Source organism: Achroia grisella, unplaced genomic scaffold (genome assembly GCF_030625045.1).
Source record: "Achroia grisella isolate CSIRO2021 unplaced genomic scaffold, CSIRO_AGI_Agris_v1 utg487, whole genome shotgun sequence".
Lineage (NCBI taxonomy): Eukaryota > Metazoa > Arthropoda > Insecta > Lepidoptera > Pyralidae > Achroia > Achroia grisella.
The window spans coordinates 4,007,210-4,026,421 of NW_026712891.1; the positions used below are offsets into that span (position 1 = coordinate 4,007,210).

Genomic DNA, 19,212 nt, shown 5'->3' on the forward strand with positions numbered 1-19,212 from the left:
TAATTAAATACTGTTAAAATATACCTATTTCGCTTTTGTACAGAAAACTTTTTTCTACCAACGTATTCTTCCAAGTTAGTTCTTGAAAACTTCTCGTCGCATTTAAATGTATTCTGGTGGTACTTGCAATAGAACTAAGAGTAGGTGCATCATACTTACAGAGAAGAAATAAGCGCAAACTTATTTAATTTTACTGAATTGATAGTTTTCCGCAACGTATGACTATGACTGTAGATGTGAAAGTTTCTGAAGATATCTGAACGTTGGATGAAATAATTTGGCAGAGACGGACTATATCATAAATTAATCTTAGTAATGCATATATCTATGCGGAACATTTGGATATTTAGAGCAGAGCAGGCAGTTGGAAGGATAGCTTTTAAAATTCAATATTGAAGCCAAGTCGGGTAAGCATTTTAAAAAGTTTTCGACGCAGCCCGGATATTATCTAAGTTTATACATAGAACTATGTAATTATATTTCTTAGAAGTAGGACAGAAGATCCAAAAATTTTTAAAATAAATAAGTATTTAGGCAAATAGTCGATGTATGTACTATGGACGAAGTTTCATGTTATAGATATTATAATTGTTTTAAGTATATGCTAAAGCAGATTGACAAAAAATCTGAGGTGAATTGAAATTAATATGTAACAACAGACATATCTTAAGAGTTGTGTTTTCCACAAAAACATGGAAGATATTAGTATTTCTGGATACCAATATAATTTATTACATAGAAATAATAAACAAATTGCTTACTGGTGGAACTATTTTGTAGAAATATAAGTTACGTTTCTGAAGGTTAAATAACAATATCTGGGAACTGAAGGGTATCGCATGCAAGTTGATAGGGCGAAAGCCTTCGCCCTAAGAAGCCCTTTAGAAACCTCCTTCATTGTATTAGTATAAGTTTACTGAGTGTAAATTACGGCAAGTTACTTCATCAAGCCGATAGTTTCAGATTACAAGTGAAAAGTCTTTCTAAATATCATGTATGTAACAATTTTAATACTGAGAAATAGTTGAAGTTGTCAATATAAATTTCATGCATCGTGTAACACATTGTAGTAATATCTGGTGTGATGTTCTTGCTTCTTGATTTAAGATTTAAGCTATGTTACTTATTTAATGCGTGCTTATTAAGATAGATACAGAAGTAGTACGATTGAAGATCTTTAAAATCTTATTTTTATTTGTTTTAACCTGGTTGTCCTACTGCTCGGAAAAATAATAATTTCAGACTATTCTAATGCTGTTGGCCATAGTTAGCCTTTACATCTTGATACTTCAAATTCGCTGAAGGACTTATGGAGCGGCTGAAGGCCGACTCCTGCTTGACGGCTACGACTTTAGTCACCGCTAGGGGTTTGAACTTCGACTAAGGCCGTCGCAATTTCAATCCATGTTGGAAGCGGATGAGGAATCGATCTAAAGTTCTCCACCGATCGATCCTCTATCCAATTCTGCTCGGCAAAGGTATCATTGTATAGGTTAAAATTTTATATTAAATATGGAATAAAGTATATATATAGATTAAAAAATAATCTTTAATCTCTGTGGTTAAGCACACTGCCTTACGCATGATGGTACAAACATTTGTATTTATGAGTATGATTGTTTGTATCGATCTGGGTATTTTCTATCTATATAAATAATATATATATATATATATATATATATATATATATTTATATATATATTTATATATAAAATACCCAGAGTATTGACAAAAAATATCTATGTAATTATATCAGCTGTTTAGTACCCATAACATAAGTTTTGCTTAGCTTGGGCCAATCTGGTACTGTGTGAATTGTCCTAGTATTATTATCATATCTATGTAAGTGACGTAATGCACGTCCTAGCTGTATATATTCTATTTGTACACTTTATTTAAAATAATAAAGTGTATAAATAACAGATCAAGTCTTATTGCGGAAATGTATGTGATCACACGCCTACGTAATTTCACACAGTAAGCGGATCCATTGGCTACGAAACCCGACAAATGACAACTTACTGGTTATTTCAGCGTTTTCTTTCCTTCACCTTGAATCTTGTATTCAGTTAAGGTTATGCAGTAATTGTTCATAAATTTTGTTACTGGAAAATGTTGCAATGTAATGTTCACAGTAATTGTAATGTTAATTAAGTACATATTTTTACTAGCTTATACCAGTGACATTGCTGCATATTTTTAGTTAAAAATTTTACTTTGTTTGTGATACTATTTACTTTAATACAAAATTTAATTAAGATCCTTCCCACATAGTTGTAAAAAGATAACAAAGAGATAGGCAGGCGAGCAAACCTAGGTTCATATTATAATATTAGTACGGATAGTCTACCGAGTTATAAATATATGTTAATGCACGGATAGCTATATAGATTCTGCTCTACTGGATAGAATAATATATTTACGCTTATAATAAAAACTAGATGACCCGTGCAACTTCATCTGCGCCACAGTTTCCTCGTTTTGTAACATTTTGCATTGCCGCTGCACTCTTATTGATCATTGCGTGATTTATATATAAGTATCCATCTACGTCTGGTACCTATAACCCAAGTTCAGCTTTGCTTGAGACTAGATGGCGCTGCGTGGACTATCCAAGGTTACTAAGAAATAATAACATTTCTGGCCTTCAATAAGTTTAAAGTAACAATTTACCTTTTTTTCCTGGCGACGTGCAGTTGCTCTTGTTAGAGGGCGATTTCGTTTCGGCGGCCATTTTCTCTTTTTCAGAAGCCATTTTTATGCAATTCACTCGCCGAGAAGCTCCCAAGTTACGCGGCGTGATCTCACACGCAGCCTCTCATCACTATCTTAGTAAGTTTGCAGAAAAAAAGCTATATTAGGCCCGCACGCGTCCGTACTCAAGGACTATAGTACACTAATTTAATGGATAATGGGCGATGACTGATTTCTGATGACTAAAATTGGCAAACAGCCAAACTACATTATTGACTTTTAGTCACAAAACTATGCGACCGCTATAAAGTAAATACGGATTTAAAGAAAAAAATGTTCACTTAGAGTTATTTATTTGTTTTAGTTCTGACAGGTTTGGTAGAGCGCCGAGCGGTTAGACTGTTAATTCTATGTTGATAAAGTCAGCATTCTTTTAAGTAGACCTGACTACGTGAGGTACTAATTATGTATGGATCACGCTGCTCTCGCGGCGTGACTTATTTTATGTGTATATTGGGATGACATTAATCTATAACAAATATAAGTTAAACTAACTGCTTATTAAGTTAATTTGCGCTAATTTTTGATTAAATAAGTGTCTCCTTACTAATTAACATGTTGCCAGAAAGGCCATACTTATTCTGTTTAAGGTTTTCCGCATGATAGTCATGGAATATTTACGATGGATTTATTTGTTACACTATTTTAAAATTATGATATTAAAAAGAAGACGTTTACAATAGTTGATATACATATAAGATAAAAGTTTTAGACAAATTTCTATCGAGTTATATTGTCGTCGATCAAAACTTGATATTATATAAAAAATCTATAATAAATGATTGTTGATGGATCCATATTACCCTACGAGTATTTTGTTTTATAAACTTGTAACGAAGGACTTTAAATATAGATGTAAAATAGGATTTATTCCATGAATCGAATTTTAAGATATCGCTCTCTGTTGACATTGGCTATAAAAACGAGATCTATGGAAGCAAAGTGGGGTAGTTTAAGATAAGTACTGTAATTAGTAATTATTCAGTTTAAAGAAAGCCAGTTAAATTATATAAGAATAAAAACAAAGGGGAAATAATAAAAACATTTTAAATCATAATAGTTGATGTAATATATATGTAATATTAAGTACATAAAACGTTTGATACATGTCTTAAAATAAGAAACTTAGTTGAAGTAATAATACCACATTAAAATAGAAAATTACCAGGATTGATAAATTAGGTTGCCTAATTTATAATTAAACTTCTATATTAGGCATAAAGCGTACTGCTCCCATGTTTAATTTTCTAACACAATGAATCCTATAAGCTTAATATTCTTTGTAAGCGTGCGGCTACGGAACAGCGCTCATATAATACCTAAGACTAAAAATATTCGAGGTTTAGCTATAAAAAGGGTTTAATATTCGTTGTTGCCTGAGGTGTACCTATTAAAATAACCTTGATAAACCCAGGCCATTTATGGAAAGCAAACGTTAGAAAATTATCAATTTCCTTTGTCTTGATATTTTTGTTTGAATTTGATAAGTAATCAGTATTTTTTGTGAAGCAAAAACACAAGATATGTTAAACGGCGTGAACTTAAAATTACTTCAACAAAGTTATAATCTAATCATATTTTACAGCCATGAATATTCAGAAGAGAAGGTAATCATTAATATTACTATTTTTACGTTTATTCCGTAAATAATGTATGTATTATATACTAATAATATGCTATGAATGGATATAAAGAACTACAATGAAATACTGGGAAGTGAAAATGTGAACGAATTTATATAGTACCTACTTGGTTCTATTCATTTTTCAGTAGTACCGACGCTGCTTATCTATTTCGACTCTATTTTCACTACAAGAAAGTCGCTATTGGTATGAATGAATGAGATACTACAATGCTCCGGTGTTCCGATACTCAACGAGGCTGTGTGCGTGTAGCGCCGATTGTTATAACTTTCAGTGCAAAATATTAAATAGAAGTAATTAAGAAATAAGCAAACAGTTCTCTTGTAAGCGGGAACACCGACAGGTTTTCTAGTTTATAATAATATCAAGCATACGATAAGCATATTTAGAAACCTGGGTGTACACCACGGCGACACTCACACATAACCTGTCAATATGTACGCACGAAATCTCAAATGTTACGTAAGCGGGCACGATTATAACCTGCAACACTGTCGATTACTGTTATTGTTGTGGAGATGTGATCGGATGAGGGATATGGACCTTAAGGAGGGCGCGTGCGGGCTGTCGACGGCTTGGGCGCGCTTCGTGCGGTTATGAGGAACGTGTGGAATTCGCGTGCAGCGCGCGGTTGGCGCGCGCGTTGAGGCCCGGCTCGCCGGAGGCTGCGGCCCGGGCGGGATCGATGCGGGCAGCGGGCGGCGGCGGAGTGCAGCAGCTGGGAGGCTGCGCCGCGCCCCGCCCCGCCCCGCGCGCCGCGCACGCGCCCTCCAGCTCGCTCTGAGCCCTTGTCCGCGCCCGCACGGCCACCGCCACCGCGCCGCCGCGCCGCCGCCGGCCGCCCGTCGCCGCCGCCGACCGCCGACCGCCGACGATTCAATTCCCTCCTCATCCCGCTCTGATTTACGATATGTTCGTCTTACAATGTTATTTTTTGTCTTTATGACATACAGGCAGTGGGTACCTATGCACGAATTAGTTATCACTACTTTCTCCATGAAAATAATTTTCAGTAGCCATGTTTCATTACTTACAGAGAGATAGCTGAATGTGTTCATTAAAAATAACACAGACTTTTATAAAAGTTTTAAAATGTTTGTAATGAATATAAGCCTGTGATAGCATTCATGTTTGGAACGTTTCGTACTAAATCGATCATGTGACGGTGCAGTTTATAGGAATATTGAAAGGTTCAAAATAGAATTGCAGCTTTCTATTTTTTTGTCGTGGAAAATTGTATTGTATTATAAATAATGCGTATTCGTATATATCATTCGTATTCGTCGGCTTCGTATACTATTTATTATTAACCCTGTATATGTTATTTTAATATGAATTTAGAAAAAACAAGTAAATTCTTAATTAGATAATTATTTTATAGAATTATAATATTATTCCCCAAATTTAGTTTTTCTTTATTATTACGTATTTTTATTGGATTTATGTTACACACTAATATTTAGTTGTGAATTAATAATACTATTTTCAATTTTATATAGATAGTTAATGTGTTTAAATATACAGTAAGCTGGCATAAAATATTGCTGACTCATAAAACGTTACACGTTCGATCTCGATATTCATCGCGGCCCAGTTGGCCTATTTATCCATGTTTGTTGTCCTTACATCTGGCGTGAGATGTTTAGATAATTAATGCTACTTTACTTACTGATACAAGTGGAACATTATTATCAGCAAACATTTTGATGATATTGATAAAATCCATATATTATATTCTGAATGGATTTTAATGTTAGTAAGCTTACTTCGAAATTTAAGTAGTTCTATAGGTATATAGTCAGAGACGAACAAAGCACTATGATATATATGATATATGACTATAGAGTCAAGAGAAGGAAAATTCTTCAGCGAGCCGTATGGGTAGCATAATTCTCTAATATTCTCCATCCATGTCTAACAAAATGGAATTTTGTGGTAGTTATGGTATCGTATAATAGTATTTCTTCTTTTCATTCGATACGTTCTTAACAGAACGGTTGTGTTATGTAGTGGGTACGAGGTTGATGTCATCTGTCATATGACAGCTTGCCATTTGTTTCTACTGGCTACCATTCTGGTACACTAGAGGATGATAGTATGGATAGGGATTTAGAGTTATAAATTAACAACGATGATGAAATTAAAAATAAGATTCACGTGAAGTCCCTATACATAATATAAGTCCCGCAGTTAAAAGAGGCCTCCGTGGCCTCTATTAACTGATTCTTCTTTAAAAGTATAAAGTAGTTTGTCAGTTAATTTAGTTATTAATAACATTATTGTAGATACAATTTCAAGTTCTAGCCTTATGAGGACGCCCCAATTCGTTCAGCGAGCGATGAAAAGGGCTATGTTCGGAGTTTCATTGCCTGACAGAATTGGAAATGAGGATATCTGCAAACATTTGTGATCCACAAGGATCAGCATGTTCTCGTGACAGTGGGTCAATCAACCGATAACCGACGGGGTAAAAATATTTTCTAGTAGACACCAAGTTAAATATTATATAAATATATAGAATTGAATGAAAATTCATGTAGATACATTATAAATATTCAAGTCATACCGAATCTATGGAATCGTCATCGAAGTAGAATGTAATTTAAGTCAAGAACAAAAGACTAGAATAAAATCCATTACAGATCAGTGAAATATATTTTAAAATAATTAGACTTCAACTATACATTGAACATGAAGAATAACATTTATATTTATGATTATACAAAAATTACTACTAAATATACTTGCACGCAGGAAGACCTGAACATGACGACCGATGTCATGTGTGATGATGTGCCATTGACGTTGCTAGGTCTAAACATATATAGATTTACAATTGACATGAAAGAAAATTGTTTCTGCGAAGAGCATCATATGTGATGATCATATAACATACTGTAAACGTAATGACAGGCATCTGTTCAGTGGTGAAGTGATTATGAAATAACGATGTTATAATTACTCCTCTTTATCCAAAATTTGCCTTGTCGAGGTCACTATTAAATGTTGGGCCCCTTGCCGTTACTTTTATCTCGTTCAATGATATGGTTGTGTTTTCTGCAAAACAGTTTATACAATTATATATATATATTTATAAAAAGGTTAACGAAGAATTATGATTTAATTACATCACATGTGATTTTAATTTGAATATATTTTTTGTCTATATACGATTATTTCGCAATAACTGTCTACTTATGATATATCAATACGAGTAGTGTACAAATAATCTACGCTAAGATGGTCTTGTGATCTATTTTTTGAAGTGGTTATCTATCAACATATTTACCAATTGATAATAATCTTGTCACAAATGTAAACATTATTATCGTGAATCGGGAAAATGATCAAATTGACATCAGAAGATACATTTTATTATTAGTAAGACTCTAACTAGCAATGTCAGATCGATCTTCACGCGGTCTCTTCCTAAAACCTCGTGCTTCATTCTAGGAGTATTCGCCACGATGAGCTTATTGACCTGACTTCAAACTCATCCAATAAACCTAAAGTGGTAGTTTCCGATCCAGAAATTTTTTGTCAATTATTTCCTTACGATGGAAAACTTCTAAGACGGTTAAGAAAATTGTATCATGAAGCTTAGTAAATGTCAGCTGCAGTTAGGAGGATTAAAGATTTAATTATAAAGCATTAAAAATGAACAGGATGTATATATGTATTTTTGCTGGGTTCTTTTTATAAATATAAAATAGAAATTGTCAACTGCACGTATGTTAGGAATCAATATTCAATTACTTACATACAAATAAGGTTATAATTTGTCACTAAAGTTCAGAATATCACACTTTATCTGCCAAATAATCTTACAAGAATACATTTTAAATAGCTATTTATCAAGGACTGTAAGATATAAGCATATCAAATTACTTGATAGTGACTTAACGTTAATTGATATCATAAAAACGGACAATTTAGCATCCACAATGTGAATAATACAGTTTAATTTATTAGAATGGAACGAAAAGACAATAAAACCCCTTTAAAATGACTGCGTTCAGAAAATGGCTCCAGAGACATGTTCACATTGGTCGCAACGGATAGAACGCTATTAAGCTCGGGTATCCTCCACACTTAATATTATAAATGCAAAAGTGGATGTGGTCGTCTGATTATACTCGTACATGGTGGTTATTTTGCATTTAAAGTTTAGAAATGCTTTTCGAAATAAATAATAATTAATGATAAAAATACGTAGAAAATTGGAATGTATTGTTTGGAGATTGAACCTTCAAACTTTATCGATGAAGCAGTACCTAAAACTGCTATATCACTGTGTATAAGTCTGTGAACTAATCATATTTAAACTGAAACTCAAAATTAATACTAACAGGATAAATAAAAAACAAATCAAAAGTATATTAATATGAGTAATATTTCTACTAACAAATTCAATAGTATAGTTATAGCTAATAGGCAGTTGTGCTAAGTTCCGTTATTTTACAAATAAAATATTCAATGATAGAAAAGGTGAAACTGCTTAGAATTGTCAATAAATAGTTATATGTAATAGTTCTACATAATCTGCAGTATAATTTTTTTTATACAACTGTAATATCGAACAAGACAGTGGGCCACTTGATGTACTATGTACATGAACAGCACCATGTGCATCATTTTATTATATAATGACCATGACATTCCTCATGCGTTTGTACCCATCAGGCGGGAGGTGCCCTTCAGCGACTTTCACGGGTTTGGAGTACCATCTGCACTTGCCTCTTATCGTCCGGTGAAGCTGTAAAGGCCAGTTGCGGACAGCAGTATTAGAGTAGTTCGAAATTATGGTAATCAGGAGGATTAAGATGTTATGCCTTCGTATCCTATATTCACTGACTTACTTCATCCTTCAACTGAAATACAGCGTAAGGAAGCTGGTTGGTGGCTGAAATTAGTAGATCGAGGTACATACTCGTACACAAACGACATTTTACAAATTCCACCTCAGTAAAAGTACTATGTTTTATCATGCTTGCTTTTTTAAAGTACTTCGAGAATGCATAGTGGAAAGAGGGCATAATCTCCGTTCCGGTGTGCCTGACTCAAAGGATTTCCCCAGTAATGTACTCGGCTCGAGAATTCTTCAACATTTCGACCAGGAACGAAGCGGAACGAATTAAATGTAAGGGATGTTAGTTCGTTTTAACACATTATTCTTAAAAGCTTGCGTAGTCATTTATTATTTATGTATAGTAATTTATGAACGATATCAAGAAGTCGCTTTCGCTGTCTGTGCGCTTAGATATTTTAAACTACGCAATGGATTTTAATGTAGTTTTTAGCAATAGATAGAGTTACTCAAGAGGAAGATTTATATGTGTAATACATGTACACCAGTGCAAAGCCGGGGCGGCTAGCTAGTTTATTAAATATTTGTCCTTCAAGGGTTAGATAAAGGTTTAATTCATAAATAAATAGGTCTTAAACCACCAAATGTACTGTTACTTTTAGAACTGTGTGCATTAAAGTAATATAAAAATAAATAATTACTAGAAATTATTTTAGATTAAATGCCCCGTATAACACTTTTACAATAAAAATTACTGTTTATGTATTTATACATCAGTATAAATCTTGCTGTGAATATTATAAATGTTTTAAACATATTTTATATGTGTAACTGTATAAAATACAAAAGGTTTTTTTGGTGGAAACGCGGTGTGACGCGTAGAATTAATAAATTATGCGACAGAGTATGAAAATGCTTCTTATATTAATATTATTATACGTGACTGTACCTATAAGAGTACGTGACGGAAAATATACGCGATCTATGCAGAAAATGTACGTGATATATTTTTTCTTAAAAGAAATATAATTTAAATTATTAGAAAAAAACATCATTCATTACTCTGTTCACACTTTACCCATTTTGCTTTCATATTGTATCATATGTATATTATACATTATTGTATTAAAAATATAAAAGGCACCAGATAATTGACTTTTAACCTATTAAAATCCAGTGCATATACCTATTACACAGATATATATATATTCACCGTAATATATATTTAGAGTTCTGTTTTATATTACTTTTATTCGGTAGCTTTCCAGAATACTAGTTGAAGTATTTTCGATTTAAATTACAATAATAGCGCTCAAAAACCTATTAATACAAAAGTACTTTTTTAGACAATTTGTATAATTTTCTGTATTTTTAATGTCATAATTACACATCTATATGAGAAACAGCTAGCGGACATAAAAATACATATATACATATATGAATATCTCAGTTACAAGAGAGTCAGCAGATTATTATCCGGCTATTGTCAGTGGGAAGCCATACCTAATAGCTTATAGAGAGATATATTTTTTGGGATTTAAGACTTTTCCTATATTCTTTAATGGTATTTGTTAACATTAATGACCTTAATCTTGCACAGGTATAATAAATAATCTCTCTAAATCTATGGTATCAAGGGGCAAGATATTTCTTTTATAACGGAAAATCTCAAATGAATACATACTTAAGTAACATCAAAAATTCTTACATCATGGACCATTTTTAGTTAAATAAGTTAGAAATCCTTATAATAATTACAATTAAATGATGCCGCGATTAGTCTCAAGAACTAAATACCTAATAGTATTATATTGTATTATATAATAGTGGTCGGTGTCAGCAGATACATATCAAACAGAAAAATTAACATCGCCAATCGATCGTACCAATTTCCTAATTTAGTTAATTCTTATTAGATCACTATCGAAGAAAATAGAACAGAAATCAATGAAATTTATATATAATTTACAAAGTTATCGCATTACGTGAAGATAAATAAACTGGTGAGTTTATATTTTATTACAGTAGACTTTATTATAATACTAATATATACATTACGTTTATTATTTGATATAATTTGTTAAGTCTGAGCTTGTTCTATTAACTCAGAAAAAGGAACATTTTAGAATAAACACCAGAATCCCAAGAACACGGGACATCATGGGAAGAACTACGACATATATTTTAAGTAATCTTGCGAAATTTTATTCAATAAATTATAATACAGACAGAAAAAACTTAGATAAGTGTAAATAATAAAATTACCAGTAATAGATTCATTTACAAGATACTCATTTATAAGATTCTACCCACGAATGAATTGCTTACAGATCGTCAAAGAATATAATGATTTTATTTATACTTAATTATATGGAAAGCCATATTTATTTGATCATTACACAAAAAAATAGTTTTACAATGTTTTTACATATAAATTACGCTTAGATTGTGCTATCAGTAATATAAATGATTAAATTACCAATAAATAATAGTAGCACTTCATTCATAAGATTCTACGAATTTATTTCTAACGAATCGTCAAAGAAAATTATTCTTTTTATTTATAATGTTACGAAGAGACATATTCCTTTGATCATTACACAAACATAATTGGACGTTAATTGTTTGTAACGACATTGAATAGTAAATGGAGTGTAATCAATAAAACTATGATCAGGAGTTAAACGAGACAGTAATCGTTATTTTATGGTCACTCGAATGATCAATATCTTTGAAGTTATGACAGTAATTGTGCATGGGACATGTAATGTGACTATAACCAGACAACATAAAAATTCTTCACCTGACCGTTAGGACTTAAGAATTGCGGCTAGTAAAAGGTAAGGATTACATTTCGGTTCATAAAAATGTAATGTTAGACTATATTAAATGATACTTTATTCTCCATTGTTAATTTAATGAACCATTATAAATTTTCGTATACTCAATCAATCACAAACTCAGTCAATTATTTAATTTTTTGTATATGTTACGTGCGGTACGATATTGAATTAGCAGATGATATTTTATAGAAATCAACGGCTAGCAACAGAGTTTGACTTCAATCATGGAAGCACCGGAGCACCCGCGTTTCTTAATTATAAAGTTAATATTTAATTCTATTTAATCTACAAATTAGAAAGGGGTTTGTATTGTATAAATTGTACAAAGACTGTACCTGTAATAATTACTTATTTTTACATTTTCAACGTTTATTAATTTTACATCTACCTACGTATTTCTTTTAAAATATTAGAGACTTAATTAAGTTATATTTTCTACTATTTTAATATATTAATATGAATTGAAATGAAAAACAAGCTGCCTTTACACATGAATAGTATCTCGAGCATTATGTTTTCATATGACTCCTGGGGTAGTACCCCATTCATATGTAGTCATTTCCAAAGGATAAAATGTCATATCTGTATCCACTGTTTTCACAGCCTTATCTCATCTTAAGACTAAAACGTATATAAAGAAAGCTGCTTAGCGGCTGAAATAGGTGAGAAAAAGATCTCATGCATACCTACTTCTACTATGACTAGCTTGAGAAAGTAATGAAGTTGACCAATTATATATTAAAAGTTTGTTTGAAGAACTGTGAAATTTGATACTTTATATTTGTGCGTTTTCAAAGACCTATTAATAAGTTCTTAAATAATAATTTTATTACAGTTATTTGAATACTCCTACAATAGGTATGGAAGTCGTAAAATACTGTCAAGTGTTCTTTATTTTATATGCTGAATATAAAATAGTTTATGTGATATGGCATTATATAATAAATAGCAAATATGAAACATAAAAACGTGAGTGAACTTATATGATAGAGAGAAAGGGAAGGGAGGAGAAAGAAGAATCAACGCAAAAATATAACGCACATTAGCGTCGCGTTGTGATTTGTGGACACGCGTGTGTTGCCCTATTTATGATAGGGTTGCCTGATTTGTTAGTTTATGTTTTGTATCTACCACTCCCTGGTTTCCGAAAGTTTCATTATTAGCTCGTTAGTTTGTAATAATAGAGATGTCCAAATAAGGAAGATAATCTTTTATGTAATTACGAGTAGTATATATTTGTATATGTGTTATTAATTACGCTACGATCACCATCCACAAATTACGTAATACTAATTTCAGAAATTGTTAGCCATCCCCCATCAATACACAGGCTTTTTTTATACTACTGGTATCTGATGGTAAACGGTTACCGTAGTCTACAGACATCTGTGGTCACATTTTAATTTTGTAGTTACGAGTATAATATTGGTTATCGTGTGCAAAATAAAATACATGCAGACATGATAAACATTCATTTTAATATTATTACAGACTTTTTTACTGTACTATTTGAGTGTGATATTTTAGTACAAAGGGCATATTTTTACTTACAATTTTTCTTCAGAACAAAATTAATCTCGGCCTTGAGAATAATACGTAACGTTTTTGTCGCAAAATATTCGATGAAATACGATCAAGTCGTTTTCACACACGGAGTGATTTAGGAAGCGATCAGGCACTCCCTATCACTACTCCGATATGCCTTAAGTTGGGGGTGGTATATAAACCATATAAATGATTTAAAATAATCTACCAGTGCATGGATAAAAACCAGATTCGATTATACGGTATTATTTATAATTTCCTAGCATCAATACAGAGTGTGTGCATGTAGCATTGTAGCAGATATTGAGGATACTTCTCTTCTACTGAATCTTGGAATTTGTATAAATGTCTTGTAAATCTCACAATATATAAATCCAATGTCTAAATGAAAATAAATATTTGATGGTATCATCTTGAAATTACATATTTAAGACATGCATTCCTTTACATATTGAAGCTACCCAAATAAAAAACCATTTACTTTACATTTTTATTTATTGATATTTAAAAAGTAGCCGATTAAATTTTAATTTCATTCAATACAATTTATTTATATTCCATTATATGATAATATTGTCAATTGAAAGGATTTATTGTCTATGTTTCAATGTATTATTATTCTTCTAGACATGTAGAGTACGATTTAATGAACTTATTCAAGTTATAATTTCAGGTAAGAAATATCAGGTTGTTAAGCAACCCTGTTCAACTGCGACGCTTGAGCGAATCACTTGGGATCACTCCCTCCTTGCTACGCTATGACCCTGTCATCAGGACAATGAATCTCCGGGTGGACAGCCAAAGGAATAATATTATTACATATTTAGTTTCATTTATATTTAGGTGATTACTTTTAGATTATACTTACTCTGTGATATAACAATATAAAACAATGTTACCTAGTTGTATCTTAAGAAACGTTAGGGTCATAAAATGGTTTTTCTAAGCCTAGTTTACTGGTCGCTGGAAAAAATGACTTTCGTTTTTCGATGCACAATAATACTCAAACGTATAAATATTCATCCCTATATCTATATCAATATCCCTATTCAAAATTGTAAACACTTATGCCATTTTTTATGCGAAACTTGACTGTTGTTTTTTTATAGTCAACATATTTACATTATTTACTACTTAATTTGGTGACTATTTAACATTTATAATTGAAAGGCAAGATTCGATTTTATAATAATATTAATAAAAGCTGTTCTTTTTTTATTAAGATGCTTTATAACGTATAATATTTCTTTTATGGTGCATCAAATAACCATCAATTCGGATGTGTCAAATGAAATCACAGGATCATAAAAATTGGGTAGGATCATGAAACAGCAGACTTATACAACGCGTAGATATAAAATTATATTGATATATCCGTATTTGTGTTGCGTGTCTCTAGTGCTGATTCTGATAGGATCTCTAAAATAAAGCCAATTTAACGCAAATGTTACAGATATGGAAATATATTTTATGTCTTTGAAATAAACCGTCAATAATATCATAAAAAAGGTGAATACCACAGCCTAAATGCCATTCATGCGATTTGGATTTGATCCTGATTTGATTCTAATAAATGTTAACCCTTGATAGGATTTTTAGGATTTATCATACCTGTAGATCGGGTATCTACATATTACATATATATATTAAAGTTAGACTCTGTGACTGAAAAAAATAAAATAAATAAAGTATATACTTTATTTCTTTATAATTTTATTAATAAAGTTTAATAAAATTTATTAATAAAGTATATACTTTATTTATTTTATTTTGTCACAGACTTTGTACAAAGTTGTCAGCGTGGAGACCTCTATTTTATCTATTTCACCATATAGCTTAAATATAACTGCTAGTTTTGTAATCTTTATTTCGGTAGAAGTATGAGAATGGCAGTAGGGAATTACAGGGAGCCAAAACGCTTTAGTTATCGTATATAGAATACAATGGGTATCACATGATTACGTTATGTCAGAGGTTTTGTTCATATGTATAGGCCCGGATTTAACGCTTTCTATCAGGCGGGTAATCGGCTTATTGGCCAATCCAATTATATATGAATAAAATCATTATATAACCATTTTACTCAATTTAGTAGATTTCGTTAATGGTTTCAGAATATAACTACATATATGTCAAATCGACAGAGATTACCTTTTGATATTGAATTCGAATACAATAACTTTAGGAATTGTGAGTTATGTCGTTGATTGATGTCGGTTCCAGCGAATTACGTGTGGCACGAGCAAGCCGAAACAAATGTGAATACACTTGTTTTAAGCAATGAGAAGCCCCGAGCGCCGTGGTTTTCTTTGTGTAAGGATTTGTAATATGTGAGGGGATGATCACAATTTCAAAGAGATGTTTTCACGACGCGAAACAAGATAAGCAGGAAGTACTTCTTTTTCTTTCAAGTCTTATAAATAAATGTGTCCTATGTAATGTTAGAAAGCTTCGTCAAATATGTTATTCGAGTTTTTTTTATGTTAGAAACCTACATAGTCAAATAGCCTGCCGCAGTAATAACAACGTAATCGACATGCCCTAAATTATATGTGAACATCACAGAACAGACTATGAGACTATAATTTTCTTTACAGTAGTCTTGAAAAGACTACCCTACAAGTGGCAAGCAGTACTCGTTCATGAGTATGACGGATGGGCCAGCTATAATGACGGCTCTTAAAAATATCCTTCAAAGGCGTTCAACGATAACATTATAAAAAGCCCTTAACGATTTGGCTCACCACACGCCCACAAATCTGGACGTTCATTTGTCATATTGTGGTATTATTGTATACATTTATGAAAATAAACATGTTCAGGTCACGCTCAAAAACTACCGTTAATATTTTGATAAAATTTATATGGAACAACAGAAAAAGCATCAATTTAAAAAATATGGTAAATAAGGTAACGAAGAAAAATAAAAAAATACTATAGGATTAATGTTCTCTTTTTATGAACTCAGTTTGTGGGCAATAGATATGTGGACAGTACCTATATTTAAGATAAATGAAATAAAAGATAAAAACTTTCAAAACTTGTAATATATGTAGACACGGATAGTGTAAGAACAGTGAAAAAAATCATGATACAATTGAATATTACAAAAAATATACTAAATTAATTAGAAAAGTAAATATATATATACAATATGCAAAGAGTTTGCAACACTGTTGAAATTATATTTGACTTGTGACTTTTAAAATAATTTACTAAAGATTAAATAATATACAATTTTTGTGACATACTATAATGAGGCGGTAATAATATTACCATTTGATATTATGGAGATATCAAATGTAGGAAGGAAGGCCGTTTCGGGTTCTTATAAGCCTTTGATGATATAAACTGTACGTATGTTGATAATACCAGCGTTGAGTTATGTTTGTGTGGCGTGAACGAATTCCTCTAATAACATCATCTGCTCTCAGAGCCGAGAAAATGATTTTCCTAACGACATGTCTGCAGCTTATTCCGCTCTAAATCACTTGGGATGCCGCAGGGTAAACGTTTAGACCCGTGAGTTCTTAATTCAAAATAATTGTTCAAAATAATCCAAAATGTGTCAATAAAAGATATCTCTACAACATTTATATGACCACAAATTGTATATAAAATAATCCTTTAAATTATCCGATTTCACATATTAAAAATTAATCGTCATTGTTTTTAACTACGACCTTCTATTGATTTGCTTTCGGATTTCATCTTTTCAAACTTGTCTTCTAAACATATACTTACATGTAAATTGAAATTGCTTTTTGTACATTTTATTATATCATACTTTATATTATATAAAAAATAATAAGGATAAATTGTAAATAATTGTAAAATATATACTTATAATGAAGAAGTGTTAGATAATCACAAATTACGATACTGGGCTCAATGCAACTTCTTTGAACCTTTTATGAACATGACAACCATAATTGTCACTGACCAGTATCATTCTAATAAGATGTTTACCAGACTAAAATCCGTACATTTTCTATAAATATTTTTATTACTAATCATTAAGTTCACTATTGATTTCCATCTTGCTACCGATCAGTTTGGCCCCTGAGTGGTTGGTTTAATTAAAGACCTAAGACAAAGTTGTGGGCGGTGGACTGAGATAAAGTTTTTGCAGTGCTCTTTAGAGTTTCCATTTAATTAGTGTCCCTTTTAAACAAAGGATGAAAAAATATTTACATAGCATAGTTGATATTTATCTCCTACACCGGAACATAGATCTCTTAGATGAAATATTTGGGATAAACATTTATAATATTTTCCGTAACTAACTTAAACACCATTAAAAGTACTTTACTATGTAGGTTAATATACCCCTTTCAGAAATTCACATAAAACGCTGCAGCCATCAAATATTCTGTGTAAACGAGGCATTCATAAAATATGTAACAGTGGGCTCGAAACCCGCACCGGGTCTACTTTATGCACAAAATTTTATTCTGCCAGTGAGTACTGATAATGTGCTCAGGTACGGTAAAATACGGCAACTTGCCTTATTGAGCACCACAACAAAATAGCAATGCATTATAGTCACGCTCCAAAGTTATGTGTTATGTATGTTGGCATAATTATCTTAATTTTATATATACAAGTGTAAATTCTACGTATTGTAATCGCCTGTGCTCCTTATACTTTATAGAGCTGCTCATGGTATTTATTGGTCACTATTTTTTTAATTGGAAAGGGAAACAACTTCACCGTCTACCTGACGGTAAGTGACAACCGTGGTCAATGGATATTGTGGTACATCACATGTGACGCCAAATGCCAAGTTGCCAAATCCGAGGACTAACATGTATCCTGTAATTTGTTCAGTTTCGAAATATATTAAATTTATAAGGTTAGTTTAAAAATAAAAATCTTGTCTCTTTCTTTTTAAACATTATTTTTTGTTAATTGGTTTATTTTCAATGGTCTTATTTTGAAGACATTCGTGTTTTAGTTCTTCAAAGTATATAAAAAGGATAATTAGATTTCTTTCTTACTGTGTTGTGTTTCTTAATCGTTTGTTGAAATAACCATTCTGTTTTTATCTTACTGGTAGTGTTAATTGGGAGTTTTAAGGTATTCTTTCTCGACAGTCATTCGTAAGTCATTAATTTTATCTTAAGATACACTATTAACTCCTATATTCTATAGCGTGAACAGGTTTTTATATATGTATATACAATGATAATGATTGATGTATGATTATTTTAGGCATATGTGGAAGAGTTTAATAAATAAATTCGACTGGTTGTTAACAACATTCCGACAGCAAAGCGGCAAGACGTCCCAAAATTTACTTTCTGAAAACAAATAAAGTGCTTATGTGGGAACGAGAGGCTCTTGATATGTTTACGCTGAGGTGTCTAAACTTTGTAATAATGTTGTAGCCTTATTTAACAATGTAAATATTCATTTACACCTGTCCCTTGTCAATTGTAAATAATATTAAATGTTAACCTTTTGTGTTTATATTGTGTATTAAAACAGTAAAAATATAAAATAAATATAATATACAAATTTTATTTAAACAAATAAAGGACTACATACATTAATAAACATATCATAGAGTAAATTGATATGATAAAGAGAACAAAAAAAAATATCTTGTATTGTATAT

General features: G+C 31.5%; 2 protein-coding genes and 1 long non-coding RNA gene across 7 annotated transcripts in view; 1 reads left to right on the forward strand and 2 right to left on the reverse strand.

The window, feature by feature from the left end:
• The window catches only part of LOC131846023 (solute carrier family 12 member 6), a 334,208-nt gene that overhangs the window by 59,475 nt on the left and 255,521 nt on the right, over positions 1-19,212 (reverse strand). The window contains exons 1-2 of one of the 5 annotated variants that reach the window (XM_059195230.1): positions 4,941-5,060; positions 2,674-2,824 (exon numbers count right to left, since the gene is read on the reverse strand). The exons of 3 other annotated variants lie outside the window; for them this stretch is intronic. In XM_059195230.1, the coding sequence (XP_059051213.1) occupies positions 2,674-2,755 (82 nt within the window). In that variant the 5' untranslated portion in view covers positions 2,756-2,824; positions 4,941-5,060. One more of the 5 variants, XM_059195229.1, reaches the window with a different exon arrangement.
• Positions 1-19,212, forward strand: part of LOC131846030 (trypsin CFT-1-like) — an 86,870-nt gene that overhangs the window by 30,456 nt on the left and 37,202 nt on the right. The window lies entirely within an intron of this gene.
• Positions 7,190-19,212, reverse strand: part of LOC131846032 (uncharacterized) — a 33,129-nt gene continuing 21,106 nt past the window's right edge. The window contains exon 3 of the long non-coding RNA XR_009357666.1: positions 7,190-7,454. This is a non-coding gene — a long non-coding RNA (uncharacterized LOC131846032). The remainder of the gene's footprint in view (positions 7,455-19,212) is intronic.